This window comes from Eretmochelys imbricata, chromosome 27 (genome assembly GCF_965152235.1).
Source record: "Eretmochelys imbricata isolate rEreImb1 chromosome 27, rEreImb1.hap1, whole genome shotgun sequence".
NCBI classification, from domain to species: Eukaryota; Metazoa; Chordata; order Testudines; family Cheloniidae; genus Eretmochelys; species Eretmochelys imbricata.
The window spans coordinates 16,073,672-16,095,899 of NC_135598.1; the positions used below are offsets into that span (position 1 = coordinate 16,073,672).

General features: G+C 50.9%; 1 protein-coding gene across 1 annotated transcript; it reads left to right on the top strand.

Moving 5' to 3' along the window:
* The first annotated feature begins 1,612 nt into the window (after positions 1–1,612).
* Positions 1,613–16,429, top strand: TMEM106A (transmembrane protein 106A). The gene is made up of 8 exons (XM_077806516.1): positions 1,613–1,688; positions 8,700–8,937; positions 9,398–9,461; positions 9,992–10,151; positions 10,754–10,894; positions 11,353–11,396; positions 12,529–12,582; positions 14,478–16,429. Exons 2-8 carry the CDS (start codon positions 8,718–8,720, stop codon positions 14,596–14,598), a joined length of 804 nt encoding a protein of 267 aa, XP_077662642.1. The 5' UTR covers positions 1,613–1,688; positions 8,700–8,717; the 3' UTR covers positions 14,599–16,429.
* Positions 16,430–22,228: the final 5,799 nt, after the last annotated feature.

The following is a 22,228-nucleotide window of genomic DNA, read 5'->3' on the forward strand; positions in this document are numbered from 1 at the left end:
TTAAACACCAAAATAATGAAATGTGATTGTGGCCATAACGGAACCATAGCTGTGCCTGTTGGATTATTTTCATACAATGGACCCAAAGGTGCTGATCTGCTCTGCCATCCTTTTGTAATGACAGGTTTCAGAGTAACAGCTGTGTTAGTCTGTATTCGCAAAAAGAAAAGGAGGACTTGTGGCACCTTAGAGACTAACCAATTTATTTGAGCATGAGCTTTCGTGAGCTACAGCATCCGATGAAGTGAGCTGTAGCTCATGAAAGCTCATGCTCAAATAAATTGGTTAGTCTCTAAGGTGCCACAAGTACTCCTTTCCTTTTGTAATTGTGGCAGGTAAAATCCATTTGGTAGTTATTTCTATTATCCCTTTCTACTTACTGTTTCAACTTTCCTGAAACATCCTCCTCTCTCAGCTACTATCAATCTTCCTATGACACTACTGTTGGTGAAATTTTTGTGCAGTCTGCTCTAAATCTGCCAGTGGTGGTAATACCAACGTTAAACCACCCTCAGCTACTGTGCACAATTCTGCATATAGGCATAAAGTTTCTTCTCTTGTCTGTTTAAAGGGCACAGTTTGCTTAGGCCTAACAAGCCTACAGTTTTGCTGTACACCTGCACAAAAACACCCCCAGCCTTGCTGTGGGAGAACAGCATGCTTTCCTGCTCCTAACCTAAAATACATTTCCACCTCCAAAGGGCCCACTTGATGAGGAAGTGGGTCACTGGTTTAAGGAAACTTCTGAAAGCCAGCAGTGGGCTGAGAGGGGCTGTAGAGCTGCCCTGTTCCTGCTGTGTAAAATCCAAGGGTGGGGCTGGGATTTCAAAGGGTGCTTGGATGCAATGGCCATACATGCTAGAATTGAGGGTGCTGCTGCACCCCTGGGCTTGAAGCGGCTTCCGTTCTATGCAGGGTTTACCATTTGGCTCAATGAGTACTTGTGGCACTTTAGAGACGAACCAATTTATTTGAGCATAGGCTTTCGTGAGCTACAGCTCACTTCATCGGATGCATCGAAAGCTCATGCTCAAATAAATTGGTTCGTCTCTAAGGTGCCCTAAGTACTCCTTTTTGTTTTGAGAATACAGACTAACAGGGCTGCTACTCTAGAACCTGTTTGGTTCAATAGCTCTCAGCACCCCCCCCCCATTAACCTGTGGAACTCCTTGCCAGAGGATGTGAAGGCCAAGACTTAAGAGGGTTCAAAAAGGAACCAGATAAGTTTATGGAGGATCAGTCCACCACTAGCCAGGATGGGCAAGAATGGTGGCCCTAGGCTCTGTCGGCCAGGGCTGGCGCCAGGGGCTGGATCTCTGGGCGAGTCCCGGTTCCGTTCGCTCCCTCCGGGGCTCCCGGCGCTGGCCGCTGGCGGGGCGCTGGGCCGGACGGGCCGTGGGTCGGGGCGGGGAGGGGGACGAACCCCGCAGGCCCCCCGGGCGCAGCCCGTGTCTGCCCCGCTAACGCGCAGGCCGGGCGGGGTGCGGCCCCCGGGGCGCCGGTCCGGCGGGGGGCCGCGGGGCGGGCCGGGGCCGAGCCGCACCTGCCGGCAGCGGCGGGGAGAGGCCGCCCCGCCCCGCCCCGCCCCGCCCCCGGCCGGAGGCGCGTTTGGTTCCGCTTTGCCCCGCTCCCCCGCGGGGCTGGCTCGGCTGCTGCTGCCGCCGCGGGCCGGAGGAGCCGCCGCCGGGGTAAGAGACCGGGCCCGGGGCCCTCGCGGGGCGGGGGGACCCCGAGCGGCCCGGCCGCCCCCCGCCCTTGTTTCGCCTCCTTCTCCGGTGTTCCCCCAGGCCCAGCCAGCCATGGGGGCCCTGCCCCGTGGGGGTCCCCAGCACTGCCCCCCATTACATGTACCCCCAGGCCCAGCCAGGCATGGGGGCCCTGCCCGTGGGGGGGGCCCAGCAATGCCCCCCATTACATGTACCCCCAGGCCCAGCCAGCCATGGGGGCCCTGCCCCGTGAGAGGGCCCCAGCACTGCCCCCCATTACATGTACCCCCAGGCCCAGCCAGCCATGGGGGCCCTGCCCGTGGGGGGGCCCCGCGCTGTCCCCCATTACATGTACCCTCAGACGCAGCCAGCCATGGGGGCCCTGCCCCGTGAGGGGGGCCCAGCACTGCTCCCCCATTACATGTACCCCCAGGCCCAGCCAGCCATGGGGGCCCTGCCCTGTGGGGGGGCCCCAGCACTGTCCCCCATTACATGTACCCCCAGGCCCAGCCAGCCATGGGGGCCTGTCCTGTGAGGGGAGCCCCAGCGCTGCCCCCCATTACATGTACCCCCAGGCCCAGCCAGCCATGTGGGCCCTGCCCTGTGGGGGGACCCTACCACTGCCCCCCATTACATGTACCCTCAGACGCAGCCAACTATGGGGGCCCTGCCCCGTGAGGGGGGCCCAGCACTGCTCCCCCATTACATGTACCCGCAGGCCCAGCCAGCCATGGGAGCCCTGCCCTGTGGGGGGACCCTACCACTGCCCCCCATTACATGTACCCCCAGGCCCAGCCAGCCATGGGGGCCCTGCCCCGTGAGGGGGGCCCAGCACTGCTCCCCCATTACATGTACCCCCAGGCCCAGCCAGCCATGGAGGCCCTGCCCCATGAGGGGGGCCCCAGCACTGTCCCCCATTATATGTATCCTCAGGCCTAGCCAGCCATGGAGGCCTGCCCTGTGGGGGGGCCCCAGCACTGCCCCCCCCATTACATGTACCCCCAGGCCCAGCTAGCCATGGGGGCCCTGCGCACTGCCCCCCATTACATGTACCCCCAGGCCCAGCCAGCCATGGGGGCCCTGCCCTGTGGGGGGGCCCCAGTACTGCCCAGACCCAGCCAGCCATGGGCGCCTGCCCCATGAGGGGGCCCCAGCACTGCCCCCCATTACATGTACCCCCAGCTCCCTGCCACAGACAACCCCAGGTACAGCCAGCCATGGGGGCCCTGCCCTGTGGGGGGGCCCCAGTACTGCCCAGACCCAGCCAGCCACGGGCGCCTGCCCCATGAGGGGGCCCCAGCACTGCCCCCCATTACATGTACCCCCAGCTCCCTGCCACAGACACCCCCAGGTACAGCCAGCCATGGAGGCCCTGCCCTGAGGGGGACCCCAGTACTGCCCCCAATACCTGTACCCCCAGCTCTCTTCCACAGACATGCCAAGGCCCAGTATGCCATGGGGGCCCTGCCTTGTAAGGGGGATCCCATCACCACCCGCTGTTACATGCACCCCCAGCTCCCTTCTGCAGACACCTCTAGTCACAGCCAGCCATGGAGGTCCTGCCCTAAGGGGGACCCCAGCACTGCCCCCTGTTACATATACCCCCAGCTCCCTTCCACAGACACCCCCCAGGTACAGCCTGCCCTGAGGGGGACCCCAGCACTGCCCCCATTACATGTACCCCAAGCTCCCTTCCACAGATACGCCAAGGCCCAGCTAGCTATGGGGGTCCTACCTTGTAAGGAGGATTCCATCACCACCCCCTGTTACATGCAGCCCCAGCTCCCTTCTGCAGACATCCCCCGTCACAGCCAGCCGTGGGGGCCCTGCCCTATGAGGGGGACCACTTCACCCAGCACTGCCCCCATTACATGTACCCCCAGCTTCCTTCTACAGACACGCCAAGTCCAAGCCACCCCCAGCCTTGTGCCCAGAGCTAGTCATGGAGGAACCTTGCCCCCATATCCTCCCCAGTACTTGTAACTTGCTCCCACCGTAGAGGCACCTCCAGCCTCCAATACGCTGGTGCCTTTTTCCCCATGCACGGAGCCAGTTGTGGGGGATCCCTGCCAGGTAAATCCAACCCCCATATCTGTTACCTCTTCCCCCAACCCCATAGGGCCAGAAGGAAATGACATAGCCCTGTTCGAAAGCACTGAAACTGGCTCCTAAGCAAGCAGGAAACTGATGAGCCATGTCAGCAGGAAACATATCACAAATAAAAGGGCTGAGCTTGAAAGATCTCATGCAAACCCCCACTCCCTAGGCCCCTGTGAAAAGGGGTCCTGCTCCTTCCTAGCCACTTGTGCAAGCTCACAAACATCAGAGTGGAACAGGGGAGCGAATGGCACGGGTGCTGGGGCGGCCTACCAGGACTGTACTTTTGCAAATGGAGGGGCAGATGTTCAATACTAACCAGGCAAGCGAATGGCAGTGTGTTTAGTAGGCACTGCAGAGGTGTGAATGGCACCCTTGGATGTCTAAAGCTATGTCATCCCTGCCAAACCACCGTGGAGTTCAAACCCTTTTACTGCTCATCCCGAGGAAACCCTGTGTGACTGAGAGAACTGAACGGAAGTCATGGCACAAGTTCCCAAACCCAGACACAATCTCCCTCTTGGGGAGGCAGTGTTACCTCCTATGGGGCTTCTGCTATACCTAGCCTCAGCTCTCCTGGAGGCCAGTAATCCATAGATTCCAAGGCCAGATGGGACCACAGTGACCATCTGGTCTGATCTCCTGTATAACACAGGCCAGAGAACTTCCCCACAATAATTCCTAGAGCAGATCTTCTAGAAAAACATCCAGTCTCTATTTAAAAATTGTCAGTGATGGAGAATCCACCACGACCCTTGGTAAATTATTCCAGTGGTGAATTACCCTCACTGTTAATAACACATACCTTATTTCCAGTCTGAATTTGTCTAGCTTCAACTTCCAGCCATTGGATCACATTAGACCTTTGTCTTCTAGATTGAAGAGCCCATTATCAAATTTCTATTCCTGTGTAACTTCTTCTAAACTGTAATCAACCCTTAACCTTCTCTTTGTTAAGCTGAATAATGAGCTGCTTGAGCCTGTCCTTGTAAAGCAGCATTTCTAGTCCTTTAATTATTCTTGTGGCTCTTCTCTGAACCCTCTCCAATTTATCAATGTCCTTGAATTGTGGGCACCAGACCTGGACACAGTATTCCAGCAGCAGTCCAGCATGATGCCTCCCCAAATATTTTTCAGTTACTGCTTTCCAGCATATAGTTCCCCATCCTGTTAGTATGGCCTACGTTCTTTGTTTTCAGATGGATACGTTTCTATTTATCTGTATTAAAACACATTGTTTGCTTTCACCTAGTTGGCCAAGTGATCTAAATTGTTCTGAATCAGTGACTTGCCCACTTCATTATTTACCGCTCTCCCAATTTTTGGTAAATAACTTAATCAGTGATTATTTTATGTTTTCTTCCAGGTCATTGACAAAAATGTTAAATAGCTTAGGGCAAAAAATCAGTCTCTGTAGGACCCCACAGGAAACTCACCTGCTTGATGAGGATTCCCTGTTTACATTCCCATTTTGAAATCTATCAGTTAACCAGTTTTTAATCCATGTAATGTGTGCCGTGTTCATTTTATATTGTTAGTTTTTTTTAATCAAAATGTTGTGTGATACCAAGCTAAACACCTTGCAGAAGTCTTAAGTATACTGTGTCAACACCGTTACCTTTATCTACCAAACTTATTATCTTGTCAAAAAAAGATACCAAGTTAGTTTGACAGGATCTACTTTCTAGAAACCCATAGTGACTGGCATTAATTACATTACCCTCCTTTAAATCTTTATTAATTGAGTTCCATATCAGCAGCTCCATTATCTTGCCCAGTGTCCATGTGAGATTGACATGCCTATAATTACCCAAGTCATCCCATTTACTGTTTTTAAAAATTGGCACAACATTAGCTTTCTTCCAATCTTCTGGAACTTCCGTGGTGCTCCAAGATTTACTGAAAATCATCATTAACAGTCCAGAGAGCTCTTCAGCAGCTCTTTTAAAATCTTGGATGTAAATCATCTGGACCTGCTGGTTTAAAAATCTCTGATTTTAGTAGATTCTGTTTAACATCCTCCAGAGATATTTAGTGGAATGAAAAGTGTGTTAACATCACTCTAGGAAGAGACTGCACCATTTGTTTTTTTTCCTGCCAAATACAGAATGGAAATATTTATCCAAAACTTCCGCTTTTTTGCATTATTACTGATAGTTTTACTGTTTCCATCTAACAATGGACCAATACCATTGTCAGGATTCTTTTTGCTAATATATTTTTTAAAATTTCTTACCGTCCTTAACTCTGCTGGCCACAGATTTCTCCTTGTGTTTTCCTTATTGATTTTCTACGGTTCCTTAGTTCTGATTTATATACATTACCATCAGCTTCCCCTTTCTTCCATTTATTATATTTTATTTTTTTATTTTTTATAGCTGCCTTCACTAACTCCAACCCAGGTTGTTGCTTTTAACAAGCAAAGCCTTCTTGCCTCTTTGGCCTAGCATTTGCACACAGCATCGCTAGTGATGCACTTGTCTGTTGTGATAGGCAGCGAGCTGTTAGTGCTTTGGACCTTTTGAAATGATACTCGTTTATCAGCTTCCAGCCTATCCTTCAAACTCTGTTTTGTTCTTTGATCAAGGAGTTGCTCTTTTCTTGTCTGTAAAGTGCCATGCACACACATGGAGCTGTATAAATAATAGTAGTTACACAGTCAGTGTGGCTTCGTCCCAGCGCCCAGATTATCTACATACGTTATTAGGCCACCTTTATGTATCTTGCAAACCGCATCCGCCCAAGCCCTCTCCCTCAGGGGTTAAGCATATAAGAGCAATTTTATACTGGGAATGAAGAGTCGCAGCTAAAGAGTGCCGTTGTCCTAATGTACTGCAAATTAGCAAAGGAAAGGGTTTACCTTATGCTTGGCTTTCCCTTGACATCAGCAGGGGTCTCCCAGCCCCTATAGTCTTTTGTCCCAGTTGATGAAAAACCACCGCTTTAATTCCTCCTCCTCCTCATTTTTTACTCCTGGAACAGGAAAACAAAGCGCAAGTATTAATGGGGAAAATTGCAACGGTAAGAGGCTGAGACCAAACTGGCTAGAGGAATCTTTGAAGCCTCTAGCTGAGCAGTTCTCAAACTGTGGGTTGCGACCCCATTTTAATGGGGTCACCAGGGCCAGCGTTACGCTCGCTTGGGCCCTGCCGCTTGGGACTGAAGCCGAAGCCAGAGGGCTTGAGCCTGGGGTGGCAGGGCTCTGCCCCCCCAACTCTGCCCAGGGTTGGGGGGCTCAGGCTCTGGCCCCCTCCTGTCTGGAGTCATGTAGTAATTTTTGTTGTCAGAAGGGCGTCATGGTGCAATGAAGTTTGAGAACCCCTGTCTAGCTCTCCAAAGGAAGCTGCAGAGCTAGGGGATGGGTCCTTAGCAGAAAAGCCTGGGATCAAAAGTCGCAGAGTCACTGGAATTTTTCCAGCATCAGAGCCCAGGGTCTCCCCTGCAGCCTTCCAAGCTGCAGGGTTGCAAAAGGGTTGGGTGCTCAGTGGATGCAGTAACTCAGCAAATGGGGTGTCAGGGAGCTGCTGTGGGGAGATCCCCTTGTGACCCTAAAAGAAAAGGAGGATTTGTGGCACCTTAGAGACTAACAAATTTATTAGAGTATAAGCTGTTGTGAGCTACAGCTTACTTCATCGGATGTAGCTCACGAAAGCTTATGCTCTAATAAATTTGTTAGTCTCTAAGGTGCCACAAGTCCTCCTGTTCTTTTTACGGATACAGACTAACATGGCTGCTACTCTGAAACCTTGTGACCCTGTGATCAAATCAGCAGTGCTGCAGTGATTATCTTACCTCCTTACTTTAATGAAGTCCAGAGGCTTCCTTTGTCACCCAGGAATATCACTACTTGCCTCCATGTGATAAAGATAAGTGGCTTCCGGAGTTTGCTAGACTCTGATGCTGAGCTCAGCAGCACTGGTCTGGGGACTAAAGGAAAGATCTAGATGTGTCCGTGGGTGTTGTGCCCCATCCCCAAGTTCTTTTCTCCAGCGCGTGTTTCAAGCAAGAATCAGGAGTGGTTCTTTACGTCCAGCCTCATAACTTTCTAGGTGAGTGCAGTTAGTCTTCCTTTAGGCCCTTTCTGTTGAGAAGCAGCCTGTGTCTCAGTCATTAAAGCGAGACTGCCTCGACTAGGGAGCAATGCTCTCTCCTTTCTGCCGGCAGATGACATCATGGAGGAAGGTGCAATCAGATGGTCTGGTGGTAGAATATTGTTCTTTCACTTCTGCTATTTTTCTTCTTTAGTTGCAAACGCTCTTTAATAATAAGCCTGGCTCATTGCAACAGCTGATTCACGAGTTTCTGATTGCAAGGGGCTGCAGTGAGCTAGGAAGAAGATCTGAGAAGTCATTCTGGCTTAAACAAAAGGGGAGAGACAAACACTGATCTGATTTTAATTAGGCATGTGTTTAGTAAGGTGAGGTTTGGTGAGGGGTTGATGCATTCAAAAGTGAGCGCGTGCGTGTGTGCACACAATATTCTCGCTGCCGATAGGGTGAGTGATCTGCCATATGGACAGAACCTGGGAATTGTTACTTGTAGATTTTTGAAGTGTTGCCACCCACAAGTATTCAAAAATTCATGAGTCGGACCCCCAAAATTAATGAGATTGGAAAAACCAAAACACATTGGGTTCTTTTTATTTACCTTCTGTTTTTGTAGCCATTAGCTCACGCTCGAGATAAGTTTTCCCCTGTAACCATTTGGACTAGAAAAACTTACTTTTCATTTTTTTAAATTGACAGCTGAGATTCTGACACATTCCCATGACTCCAGGACGTGGGGCTTTAGGAAGTACTCCAACTATTGCAATATTTGCTATTAAAAACACAAGAGTTAGCAGGACTGATCAGTAAAGAGACGTCTTTTCTGGAATGTTTTTGTTTTTGGATCTAGTGAAAAACTCTTTCAACTATGGGTGAAACGTTTTCCCAGTTCTGGAAGGTCTCTGTCCAGAAGGAGAGGGGAGAGAAATCGATTCTGCGCAGGAAATCGGCTGGTGAGGATGAAGTCACCAATTATGGCACTATCAATGAAGGAGAGTCTGCCACATCCTGCATGCCCTGTGTAGGCACTGTGAGTCGGGGCTGCATCAACTGCCCAACGTGCCAGGGAACGGGAAGAATCCCCAGGGGTAGGTGGCTCTTGTGTGTGCTTCGTCAGTGGTTTTCAGCCTTTCCAGGCACTTCACCAATCTGACCTCTGCTTGTTGCTTCTCACTCAGCTCTGCGCCCTATGGAATGCCAGTCAGGATGGAGCACTGCATGCTGTGACCTGCAATCTCCATCCTGTACTAAAGAGAGAGCCTGCAATTGGCTCCATCTTGTGTTAATCAGTGCAAGACTGGGGCTGTTGGAAAGTATCCATGCAGCCCTATGTGAGCAAAGCTCAGTCTGTCTCTGTTAGGTCGAAGCCAGCAAGGGTTATTTGAGTTAGATCCCTGCATCCCTCTGAACGGGGCAGCGTTTGTAACGAGAATGCTGATAGGCCCTAAACTGCAGTGTGGTGCTCTGCAGCCTGATGTGCCCTGTTCACTGCTGCACGCAGTGCGATGCATCTCTTCTGACCTGCACCTCTTATCTTCTGTCTTTCAGAGCAAGAGAAGCAGTTGGTGGCTCTGATTCCATATGGTGACCAGAGGCTGAAGCCCAGACGAACGTAAAGTCCTGTTTCTCCCCTGTTCTTTTAATGCTCTGACTGCGTTTAAATGTATGCAGCTAGGGTGCACAGCATTACATGAGGAATCTGTTTGCAGAGGTTCATTTAAAAGCTTTGTTTCTCACTGGGCCCCGAGCTGCAGTGGGTTGGTGCCTGCAGGGCATCTGCTCTGTGTTGGCTGTGGGCTGTACAAGCAGCACTTCTTCATGCAGGAGGGACTGTGGCCTGGGATTCTGGGCTAGTTCTGTTTGAAAAGTGCCGCGTGGGACTGCTAACTTCCAGCAGTGACAAGCAGCATGTTTTGGGGTCTGAACCCCACCCCCTTCTGGCCCCAAGGTGAACTTGCTACCACTGGCTACTACACAGTCCCTTCGCAGGCCCTCATGTCTTGGTGCTCACTGCGTCTGAGCGGGCACTCACTCCCCCCTGTGCTTGTCCAACCCCGTAGAGACAGGGCTCTAGCCTAGGACAGTGCTGTGGGCAGTGCTAGGCCACTGTTGCAGTTATGGTCCTTTGATGCTGTCTTGCAGGAAGCTCTATGTGTCCCTTGCTGTGACGATTTGCCTGCTGATGTCATCTCTCATCATATTCTTCCTGTTCCCTCGCTCCATCGCTGTGCAGCCCGCAGGGCTGAATGCCTCCTCCATTGCCTTTAATTCCACCATTTCCAGTATCGATCTCAACATGACAGTGAGTTCTCAGCTCAGCGCGTACGGTGACATTGAGCTCATATCCCATTATCAGTCCATAGCTTGGCTCACTTCTAAGTCTCGGAGATAGCGCGGCAGGTCAATAGTGAGCTAGTTGGCAGAGCTGTGTGCGCACAGTGGGACAGCAGGCAAGACTGGAGTGGCCAGTCAGAAATGAGGCATGTTGGTGGAGCGGTGTGTGATGGGGCAGGAGGTGCTGCCGGGTGGAAGTGAGCTGACTATGTAACTAATGTTGGGAATTGTTTGTCGTTGTGTGTTGTATCTTTCCTCCGCTTTCAGCCCAGCCATGAATGTGTGGCACAGGGAGCAGAGCAGGGAGCAAGTGATTCCCAGAGCAGCTCTGGGGCAGGTGAGGAGTTTTGCTCCTGTAACTTAAAGAGCCAGTGACTCTCACCCAAATGTGATCTTGGGTGTTTCCTTGGGCCAATCCTCAGCAGAGGGGAATTGCCACGGCCAAGCTATGAGTGTCTGAGGACTGGCGTTTGCAGGGCTGTGGTGCTGCAAGGTCACTGCATGGAAATCGAGCACATGCGTTACCCTCGCTGTGTGAGAGCTTCAGGCTGAGTTTGTCTCTCTCCTTAGAATGTGTTGAATGTAACCAACAACAACTTCTACGCAGTCACTGTCACCCAACTGGACATTGAGGTCTTACACCTGTCCCTGGTGATAGGGAAAACCACCAAGAAGAACCTCCTGAATATCGGCCCTTTGCGCAGCGGCCAGGTGGGTACTGCTGCCTGTTGCTGCCCTGTCAAAAGGTCTGGCCCCCTTTGGGTGGGGAGAGATAGTGGTCCCCTTCTCTGTTGCCTTGTATTTCTATTGCCCCAGGGGCAGAGAGTCCCTTCACCCCCCACCCCCATTCCTGTCTTTCCAGCTGCCCATTCACCTGCTGGCCCAGGCCAGTACTTAGCAAACAGGGGAGGCAAAAGACCGAATCCTGAAGTCTCATATGGGTGTTTCCTGCACAGGTTCATGCTGTATATTGTAACTATGTCGAGATCTGCCATGTTGTAACTTGGTCCCAACACAGTGTGGATTGGATTTTAAATACTGGCTCTGAGCTGTGTGGAATTGATGGGATAATCTTTAACTCTTTGTGTGCTCAGATCACTGGGCTGCACCTGTACATGGTTACTGTAATCACTGTAAATCTCCAACTAACTCTTCTGTTTTACTTGCAGATATATTATACGGTCTCCAGTCTTATACAGGACTATAATACCTAGTAAGTATTTCTCAGAGACTTACTTTCCTGGCTGGTAAGTAGCATTAATGTTTCTGGGCTTTTCTCAAGGGGCAGTCTGGCATAAATGTATAACTTGGGCCATAGCCTCTTTCTGTCTGACCCTGCAGTGCAGCTGAGAATGTGTCCTTTTGAGTTTCATATGTGTAATCATGTGGGGACAGAAACCCAGCATGTCCAGTTTAAATTCATAGAATCATAGAATATCAGGGTTGGAAGGGACCTCAGGAGGACATCTAGTCCAACCCCCTGCTCAAAGCAGGACCAATCCCCAATTTTTGCCCTAGATCCCTAAATGGCCCCCTCAAGGATTGAACTCGCAACCCTAGGTTTAGCAGGCCAATGCTTAAGCCACTGAGCTATCCCTGACCCCCTTCCTTTCTAGTTTTCTGCATTAAATGTTTTCCCAGCCTGCAACTGACAAGACTGTATAACTTTCAAATCTAATACCCCCCACAGATTAATCAATCTGGTTTGGAAATGCCTGATACAGATTAGTCCATCTGTGTGCAGTTAAGTGTATCTACCATCCCCAATCTCTATGAATGAGCAGTTTGGTGATTCTCCACAGGCATCTCATGCGATCTGTTTCCTGCTCTGCCCATGGTGGGGGAAGATACTAGGTGTTGCCAGAATGTGAATTCTCCCATCTTGTTTTGCTTGATGCATTTGCAGGGAGGGTATCACGTCTACACTACAAACTTCTACTGCATAGCTATGTCTGTCGGGGGTGTGATCTCTGACCAAATCAGCTGCATCGGTAAAAGCTCCTAATGTAGATGCAGTTATAATGGCAAAATGGCACTTTCACCAGTATAGCTTATCTTGCTCAAGGAGGAGAGAGGGGCGTGGCTGGAATAAGCTTTGTCAGCTAAAGGTTTAAAGGAATATGCTTTGCCAGTATAAGCAGCGTCCATACAAGGAGTACTTTGCCAAGTAAGCCGATCAGTCCAACCACACAGGCAAAGCTTTCCAAGTGTAGACCTGATCAGAGAAGTACTTAGGAGAAGCTTGCGCTTTCTCCCCAGGCCTGGGTTGCTCTGTGGTGCAGACGGGTTTTGTGTGATGAAAACATTGTACTGCAAAATTAATTCTCTATTTTCTGTCTTCTAAGCAACATCTGCACCTGGATCAAAATTAAAGTCCACAACGTTCTACTGCACTTACAGTAAGTGGCATTTGGTTAAAAGCAAATCACTCGCTGTTGATCTGCGCTGTCCCAAACATTCCTCACTGAGGCAATCTGAATTTCCCTTCATATTAGTGTTTTCAGAGACCAAGACTGTTTGAAGTTTTAATTAGTCTTTCCTCAGGTAGGTTTGCAACTATTGGCGTGGGTGTGTAACAGTTATTTCAGAGTAGCAGCCGTGTTAGTCTGTGTCCGCAAAAAGAAAAGGAGGACTTGTGGCACCTTAGAGACTAACCAATTTATTTGAGCATAAGCTTTCGTGAGCTACAGCTCACTTCATCGGATGCAACAGTTATTTGAATTTTAAGGGGAAAGTCACCCAAGCTATTGGTGCAGAGGAACACGCCCTGACTTCAGCTCCCAGAGAGCTCCAGCAGTGCAAACCCAGAGGGTTGGTGAGGTGACTTGTACAGTGGTACTGTTTCAGCCTGCATTGGGAACAGCTATACCTGTGTCTGGGGTGAATGGTGCAGGCTGTGTGGGGGAGAATGAGCTTGGCCTGTTCCCCAGAGGATAGATCCTGTACATCCACCATGTGGGGGCAGACTGGTGCTTGAGGTCTTCAGCATTTGAACAAAGACCCCAGATGTGCAGATGGCTGTGAGACCAGGGTGTGAAGGAACAAAGCACATTCTCTCTTCTGCAGACATCCTGGCTGCAGGGGAGGTCCTGGCCAGGAAGATGGCCTGAAGGCATTGCACTCAGCTTGACTGCACGTGAATTGTGCTGTATTTTGAATGGGCCAGTGCGAATGGCCCACACCAGGCAAGCCAAGAAAGCTTTGCCTCCTCCTCCTATGGAGGTGGGAGTGAGTGTGGGCCCACACAATCCTTCTCAGGGGTTGGTCAGTAACATGACCCAGAAACTGACCTGCCATTGACAGCAGTTTCCTGTCTGGCTGCCAATGGAGCAGTGATGACAAACCCATTTCCAACACTGTTCTTGAACCATGGCTTAGAGTGTGGTTCTCCGCTGTGGCCCATGTGGCATCCTCGGGGCCATACATGTCGTATTGGATGCAGCCCACATAATGCATTGTGGACTGCATATGCAGCCCACAATGTTAAATAGGTTGAGAACCACTGACTTAGACACAGTGTGGCCAAGTCCCCGTGGTGCATTGTGGGGTGAGAATGGTTTGGCCCGTTTGCTCTAGCAGTTGAACAGTCTGTATCCCCTCTGGACTGAGACCTGTGGTGATGGGGCTGAGCATCGATTAGGATGGCGTGAACAGCTGCGGTGGCGCTGATGCTCGGCCCCAGCTCCTGCAGCCACGCCATCTATCTGCTGGACTCGCAGGCGGCGGGAGGTGACTCAGTGGTGACCTTTGCTGCCTCTCTTCTGTGGTGTGCCGCTTCCCAGTGGCGTTAGCCCTGCGGTGCCTGGCATGGTGGGGCACACGCTGTTCTTTGCTGTAACACCTGAGAACAGAACGGGAAGGTATGTGCTGCTGTCGCGGTGCGTCGTCGCTTCGACTGCACAAGTGCTCGGTTTGTTTGGCATGACGTTTAAGGAGCAGGCGGAGCAGCACAGAGATGCAGAGGCCGTAGCAGTGAATGGGTCCAGCTTTAAAGGTTGTGTTAGAAGAATATTGCAGATTGCTGATGGGGGATCGCTTAAATGCTGCCTTAAAAATAAATGCAGCCTGAGGGACCCCCCCTACAAATGTGTGAAACGGGGCAGCTCGGCCTGGACTTGTGGTGTGAGTGGTTTGGAGCTGCAGAGTAAGAAAGACGAGAATTGTCTGAGTGGCTGGGAAAGGCCACAATGGAACTTTTCCTTAACGTGAATCCCAGCAGAAGATCCAGCTTGGTGCTTTCAAATCTCTCTCTAGTTCAAGTAAAATGGATTCTTGTTGTGACTGTGCGTTGCAGGGGCACCCTGACCTGCTCATACCTGTGCCACTCGGAGCAACTGGCTTTTGAGAGCTACCAGTATGTGGACTGTAGAGGGAACGCAACGCTGCCTCACCCGCTGTACCACCGCCCACCATGACAGAGTCACGGGACGATGACATTCTCCTGTCGCAAAGGCAAGTTGTACCAGGGACATAGCCACTCCAGGGGCTTCTCTTCCAAGCCACTGTGATTTTAAACAGGACATTTGGCTCTCCCTTGGGAGGAGACTTTCAATCTGCTGCTGTCTCCTGGTCACAGACTGACAAAATTTCATGAACTTGGAACATGCTGCTCTGAGTTTGCAATTCCCATTTGTAACTTGTATGGTGGTTGGTGTCAGCAGATTATACACTGTATAGGGAAATTGTTGTATTAGCTGATTCAGAGAACTCTGCTAGGTTGTTAGCTACCTTATCCTGTGCAGTATTTCACTAGGGGAGGCATTACTTGTTGGTCAAATCAGCTCTTCCTGACAAATAACATTTTTGTGCCTGTGCCCTGTGGTGTGGACGCTCTTGGCTGGAGAGTGCCTCTCCTAGTGATTCTTGGATTGCAATTACACCCCTAGCTCTGCAAAGCAGGGAGAAACCCAGTTTGAACTGACATCTAAGAACCTCTGGCTCTTAAATAACAAGCTCTGAATAATGTGCTAAAACTATGCCTGGTTTGCACAGAGAGAGGTAAGGGTGGTGTAGTGGATGCTGGGCCAAGTTCCTCTGCTAGGGAGACTGGGTAAGTATGTTCATTCCCTGGCTTTTCCTAATCCTACCAGAGGGATCGTCTCGCATGAAGGGTTGTGCAGTCCAGATCGATGCAGCAGCCACGGTCTGTCTTGTACCCAAAGTGATCAAACTGTACCAGAGCAAGTGGATCCTTGCAGCGTGGAGGGCAGGAGGGGAGGGAGGGATTGCTACGTCCCAGGGGGCAGAGGGAGGTGAGGAGCCCATCATGCATTCTCCACACAGCACATTCCATTTGCTGGGCTCCTGTATTAGGGAGTTGAACTTTAACAAGTGGCAGGAATCTTACTTGGATAAGAAAAACTCAGTTCATGCAAATGCCAGGAAACAACAGCTGCCGTTTATACCTATTTGTAGCATTTTCTATGAGGGGAGGATCCCTGGCTGCTCTTCCACCCTCTCTCCAGAGACTGGTAGGGTGCAGACTCATTCGCTGTAGGAACAGCTCAGGCAGAGGACACACACTCACGTTACTGCCTGCTAGACCCCTGGGCGTGAGCACCCTCCTTAGATCCCAGTGTTGCTAATGGCTGGCACGTTCTGCCTGGACAGATGGATGTATAGAAATTGCTGGGCATATGATCTGACCCGGAGCGGCCCAGCATTGCCCTAAACACCTCTCCAGCCAGGTGAGACATGGTGGGAAAAGCAACACGCATCAGAGTAGTTGGGAGAGGAAACCTTTGTGCCTCAGCAAAGAACTAATCACTGTCCACCAGACCCCTGCCCCTGGGGTGGCACTCTCAGCAGAGACACCTAGGGGCCTGACCTTCCTGGAGGTCCCAGCAGGGCAGTGTGCTGTAGCTTGCCTTTCATCTACCTGCTCTGTGGATCCAGAGGTCCAGTCTCCAGGGCTCCCAAACTAGCACATTTCAGCAGACACACGTTAATCATTAAGTGTCTTTTCCTGGTTGTTTATGTGTTCCATTAAGGTTGCAATAGATTAAATCCCTGCCTGAGGAAGCACCTCGTGTTCTGAAAGCGTCACTTGCCTGTTGGCTCTGGTCCTTTTCCATCGTCTCTCAATGTGTGTTTGCATTTGCTGTGGTGTTGCACCTGCTCTGCCATTCTCTTCTTGCTGTCTCTGCCCCGGCACAGTCGCGGAGAGCTGGCTGTGCTCTGGCACGACTGTGCCTGTTACCTGCCTGCATCAATCCGTTCACAAATAAAAAGGGCGTTGTAAAATCAGAGTGGTGCTTTCTCCTTATGATCTGTGGTGGGACGACTCCTGAGAGTGGAGAGAGTCCAGCGAAGGGCAACAAAAATGATTAGGGGTCTAGAACACATGACTTATGAGGAGAGGCTGAGGGAGCTGGGATTGTTTAGCCTGCAGAAGAGAAGAATGAGGGGGGATTTGATAGCTGCTTTCAACTACCTGAAAGGGGGTTCCAAAGAGGATGGCTCTAGACTGTTCTCAATGGTAGCAGATGACAGAACGAGGAGTAATGGCCTCAAGTTGCAGTGGGGGAGGTTTAGATTGGATATTAGGAAAAACTTTTTCACTAAGAGGGTGGTGAAACACTGGAATGCGTTGCCTAGGGAGGTGGTGGAATCTCCTTCCTTGGAAGTTTTTAAGGTCAGGCTTGACAAAGCCCTGGCTGGGATGATTTAACTGGGAATTGGTCCTGCTTCGAGCAGGGGGTTGGACTAGATGACCTTCAGGGGTCCCTTCCAACCCTGATATTCTATGATTCTATGAGTGCTGAGCTGGGGACCTGATTCCCTGGGGAAATCAGTCTCCTCGTAGCGTTACATGACCCCTGCTGGCCAGTGGGGATCACTGCATATTAGGGCTTAAAAAGGGAGGAGGAAGGTTTTAAATGGGAAAAGCAAGGCCCCATGAGAGTGCATCCTAAGCATCCCCCCTAGGGGAGCAATGTCCGGGGCACCCACCAGGGGTTTTGCAGCTACTTTCTGCAGGAGGCCTGAGGCAGGAGTTGCTCTCATCGGCGGGTTGTGCATCGTAGCCTCCTACAGGGCAGTTGTTTCTCTAGCTGTAAATATAGCACACTGAGATCAAATTCTATTTGCAGGCCTTTCTTCAGTGTCCGATCACCTCACGTACATCAGTGCATTTTCATCATAACCCACCCCATGAGGAAGGGATGTGTGACTATTTCAGCTTTACAGATAAGGAATTGAAAGGAAAGGGACCTGTCTGAAGTCATGCAATGAGTTAATGGCAAGGCTGGGACCAGAACCTAGATCTCCTGACTCCCATTCATATGCCTAAGGCACAAAACTCTCCTTCTCCCCTGCCTGTTGCTTCTGTGGGTTCGAATTTGGCCTCTTAACTAGAACATTTTCGGTATCTACAGTGGACTTCTTTGTCTTCCCCTGTGTGGGTTATTAAAGTTAGTGCAATTAGGTAACGAAGGATGGAGACCCCACAGTCACTCTATTAGCAGCTGTTGGAAGGATGAATGTGCCAGGGTAGGAAAGGAGCAGATTTCCTGCTCTGCCAGAGTAAAGGGCAGCACCCCTGGATCATTCTGTCAAAAAGACTGTTCCCTTCGCAGATCAGGAACAAATTTGTCACTGCTATACACTTTCTTCCTCACCCTCACGGTCCCAATGAAACCCTCGCAGGATTTCATCCAGCGTGTAAAAAATCCTGAGCTGTGCCAATGCTGGCACTGGTGAAATGTTTCTTTCCAATAATAACAACTTCCAAGAAATGCCAGGCTTCCTTGCAAAAAAAGGAAAAAAAAAAAAAAAAAAAAAAGGCGGGGGGAAGGATTGAACAAAACCAACTCGGACTGGGAAGGATAATCTGATTCCTGATCATAAGCAGTGGAGTAAAATGGGCTAAAATTGTCACTGTATTTATTGTCTCTTCCCTCAGAATTTTGTCTATCAAATCGATTTTCAGTGTGTGGACAGGTGACACTAATTTAAAAGTTCTACGTCAATTCTTAAGGATGCTGCTTTCTTGGTCTGAACTTAGCTTAGTTTTAATGTAAGGTACCTGGCCTTGGTTGGGTGTAACTGTCTTAGCAGGGAGGTTGCTGCAAAGTGAATGGATGATATGCAAATGCAAGGTGCACTTGGTTGCTTAAGAGAGACCATACCCTCATAACATTCTGTGGGTTGGGAGAATTTATTACACATTAAGGGTTACAGCCCCTGTTGGGAAGTGGCCGGCAGGTCCTATGTGTTCTTCATGCTGATGGCTTCTTTATGGTGTTGGATTTAGCTGCACTCGTCTGGAGCTCCTTGGTGCTTAAAGCATGTTACTAGGTGAGGAGTCATTCCAATGCTGCTGGTTACTCGGTCCTTACCATTGTTGTGTGTATTGTACAGCCTGGAAGGGTAAAGAAAGATCATTTGTCTCCATGTTTCTTGTGTCTGATGGAAGCATGCATGGTGGCTGTTTTAGGCCACATCATTTTATAATTTGGGGGGGGGGGGGGATTTGTAAAAGATTTTAAAAACAAAAGGAACCATGTTCTTAACATTCACAACTGAATTTCAAACAGAGGTGAGGAGTGGACAGCAGTGGGGTTTAAATAATGATCCAGTATTGGCAAGAAAACAGTTTTATGCAGAAATGAGAGGAATTTACCTCCAGCAACAGTTCAGGTGACTCTCTTGCTGATAACTCCTCATTATACTCAGTATAAAGGTGCTGAACTGGAATAAGTTAGGCTGCTGTACAGTCTTTTATGCCAGTGTAACTGCATTCATGCCAGGAACATTTTGCTGCTTTAGCTATACCGGTATAGTTAAAGTGGCAAAACACCTAAGATGAGAGAAACCCTAATTCTTGATGTGGATGAGATTCATTAAGATGGCTGTGATGGCAACAAAAGATGAAAGCTCTGAAATCTCTTAGGGAATTTCCTTGCAGAGAAACCCAGGATGCTCATGCACAGGGATCACACCCTTACATCAAGGAAGCAAACAGCTAATTCTTGCTCCCAGCTCTTTTCTCACCTCTTCCCCATCAACTTACTGAGAATCTACGTGGCAGTTTTGCGCTGCTTATCGTCACGTAATGACACTTGCATGGGCAGCACTGGCAGGAGCAGGTGACTTCTGAAACGAATCACAAGTTACTAACCAAATGCAGTTGCCTTTGCAGAAACTCTCTCTCCAAATGTGAATTTATTTTACTAAATGCCTTTGCCCTGAATAACTGCAAAGCCATGAAGAGCCATAGAACCACCCACACTGCAGCTCTGGGACAAAGGCAGATTCACAAGAATTACTTGACATGCCTTTGTGTTGCTATCATACTGCCATAAAACAGCAACAAGTGGTAAGAAGATAAAATGAAAAACTGGCCTAGTGAAAGGGATTTGCAGTGGTGTATTCGAGTTTAGGATTGGCCTCAGATGTGTAGCATCATTGGTTTATGAAGCTAAAATTTAAGGATTGACTTTATTTTTAGAACACCTGATACAATGCTGCATGAGAAAGAACTTCCACCCTGCTTTTCACTCCCATCTTAATAGGGCTGAGGAAACCTAGACTATTGTAATTCCCCCGGTAGTCTGATAGGGTCAGATCTATTAAGGGCTTGTCTAGACACAAACTGGAACTGCGCTAACTCTGTTTTAATCCACGCTTTTAATTATTTTGGTGCATCTCTGTGTGTGGACACGTTTCTATCTATCTTAGGGTCTTATTCTACTGTCCATCGCTGAAGTATTTGAGGGCCTTCAACATAAAACTGATAGCAATGGTGACTACCTAGTGGAGTGTTGAACACTAAAACTGTGTGGAAGCGGAGTTCTAGTTTTTTTTAAACTTAATTAATTGTATTGGTGTTTTTAGGTTGATTTGTTTCAGAGTTGTAGTTGTTGTTTTTGGGGGGGGAGGTTGGGTGGAGAGGGTGTCAATGTTGTCAGGCCAAAGGTGGAAAGGCCTTTCTGAAGAGGATGGTTTGCCTGCGTTCCCTAATGGATTAACTCCTTTTGGACAAAGTGTGTCCTGTTCTGATTATGTGAAATCAAACAGGGGACACATGATCTGAAATAAGTCTTACCCCAAAATAACTAAAACTGAACTAAACTGCTGTTACTTTGATTCCCTTTTTTTGTCTACACAAACTTTGTTTACACCTAGGGCCCGATTTTCAGCTGGGCCTCTTTTTGCACGTGAAGTTTTTCTCTCTCTGGTAGTTGTGGCTGTGTTGTTTCAGTGCAGTTATTTGGGGGGCACTAAAGCAAGGGCCGCTTCTGGAATTCTAGGCCATGGTTTGAATCTCAAGGTGCTTTACAAACACTAATGAATTAAACTTCATAACTCCTTCAGACTTACTGGCAAACAGAATCCAGGAGCCCTGACCTACAGTCCCCTGTACTAGCCACTGGAAACACTGTGTTAGTCCTAGCAGTCTCCTTTCTACACTTCAGTCATTGACTCAATTCTCCTGTAAATCCTGCACTCTGCTTCAGTTACTAGTTCACTCATCTGTTAATGTATTATTCACCAGCCACCTACGTTAAAAGCTGCAGGTGTGGAATGATGTGTGAGTGGACCAATTCATTTCCCTACAGGAATTTTCCCCAGTGCTGTGAAGGTGAGGATGGGATCCTTATAGCGCCTTCTTCTCAAGTTCTGGTTCCATTCAGTTATTCACGCAGCGAAGGCTTTGCCTCCAGCAGTTGGTGGGAGAAAAAGGCCTGATTTTTCAGAGGTGCTGAGCATCCTCAGTTGGAGCTGAAGCACGGAGCTCATCAGCACCCTGCCGGCTAAGATACGACTGTCGGGGGCAGGCGCCGGGGTGGACCTTTGGGTCGCTTCAGGTTCTGACTCTATGCCCATCACTGCAGCCTAGGAAACGATTCTGATATCTTCCAATGTTACAACTCCCCCCAAAAAGGGGGTTTCACAAATGTCTATTGCCCTGCCCCCGTGCAGGCCAAGCTGCCACCAAGGACAGTGCCCCCTTGCCACAGCCTAGACCCTTATTCTCCTGAGCCCTGGCAAGAGCCCGCCCAGCTCCCCCTCACCTGGCGCGGGGGGCCTCTGGGGCTGCAGCTGGGGGGTGTTGATTTCGGGCCTCTGCTCAGGCACCTTCTTGGAGGCTTCTTGCGCCTTCTGCACAGAAATGAACGTCCCTTCAGTGAGCAGCCGCCTGGCAGGGTCCTCGCCCCCTACCCCACCCCACCCCCGCTGCTGCCCCCCTCCCCGCCCCCTTCTCCACCCCACCCTTGCTGCTACCCCCCCCCGGCCCTTGGACGCCCCCCCCCGCGCACACCTGCTGGAGGAGCTGGTTCCGCCTCCTGCGCTCCAGCATCAGCTGCCTGCGTCGGGCCTCCCAGTGGTAGGCGGACATGGGGCGGGGGGGCCGGGGCAGGGGCTGGCTCTGCCCAGGGGAGCCCCAGCTGCCGCCGCGGGGACCCGGCCTCACAATGCGGCGGCGGCTGCCCGGCAACCGCGTCCGGGGAGCCGCTGCGCCTGCCGGGGGCCCTCCCTCGGGACCCTCCCCCGGCTGGGGGCCCTCCCTCGGGACCCACCCCCGGCTGGGGCCCCTCCTCCGGCCCGGCCCCTGCAGCCCGGGCTGCCCGCCAGGGGGCGCTGCCCGCCCGGCGTTCCGGGGGTGCCGCGGAAGCCCCCGGGATCCCCGCCCGCGAGCGCGGCGCTGCCTGCGGGCGCCGGGACCAGCCGGGGGCCGCGCGGAGCCCCGGGAGCCAGGCGCGCCTCTGGGGGCGCCGGGGGTCCGGCAGGTGCGGGGCCACCCCCGGTCCCGCCCGCTCCCTAGCCCCGCTGGGCTGCGCTCGGGCCCCCCACACCGGGTGCTGCGCCCTCGGCAATAGCGCCCGTGGGCGCTCGGCCCCGCTGAACATCCGCGCAGGGCTGGTGGGGGCAGCTGGCGCCCATCTCCCACCCCCTGCTCGGGAACTCGGACCTGGCTGTTCAGGTTTCAAACCGCCGGGGCTTGGGGTGTCTCCTGCCAGCACAGCCCCCCTGCCCATCGCAGGCTGCGGACAGTTATTCAGCCTGGTGGAATCCAGTTCTCTGGTTTCGCTTGGCAGC

What these genes read in the sequence shown, in the direction of transcription:
- TMEM106A (XM_077806516.1), top strand. Translation starts at nt 8,718, where the DNA reads ATGGGTGAAACGTTTTCCCAGTTCTGGAAGGTCTCTGTCCAGAAGGAG. An exon ending in AACGGGAAGAATCCCCAGGG is followed by an intron (nt 8,938 to 9,397) that starts GTAGGTGGCTCT and finishes TCTGTCTTTCAG; the next exon opens with AGCAAGAGAAGCAGTTGGTG. An exon ending in AACGTTCTACTGCACTTACA is followed by an intron (nt 12,583 to 14,477) that starts GTAAGTGGCATT and finishes TGTGCGTTGCAG; the next exon opens with GGGCACCCTGACCTGCTCAT.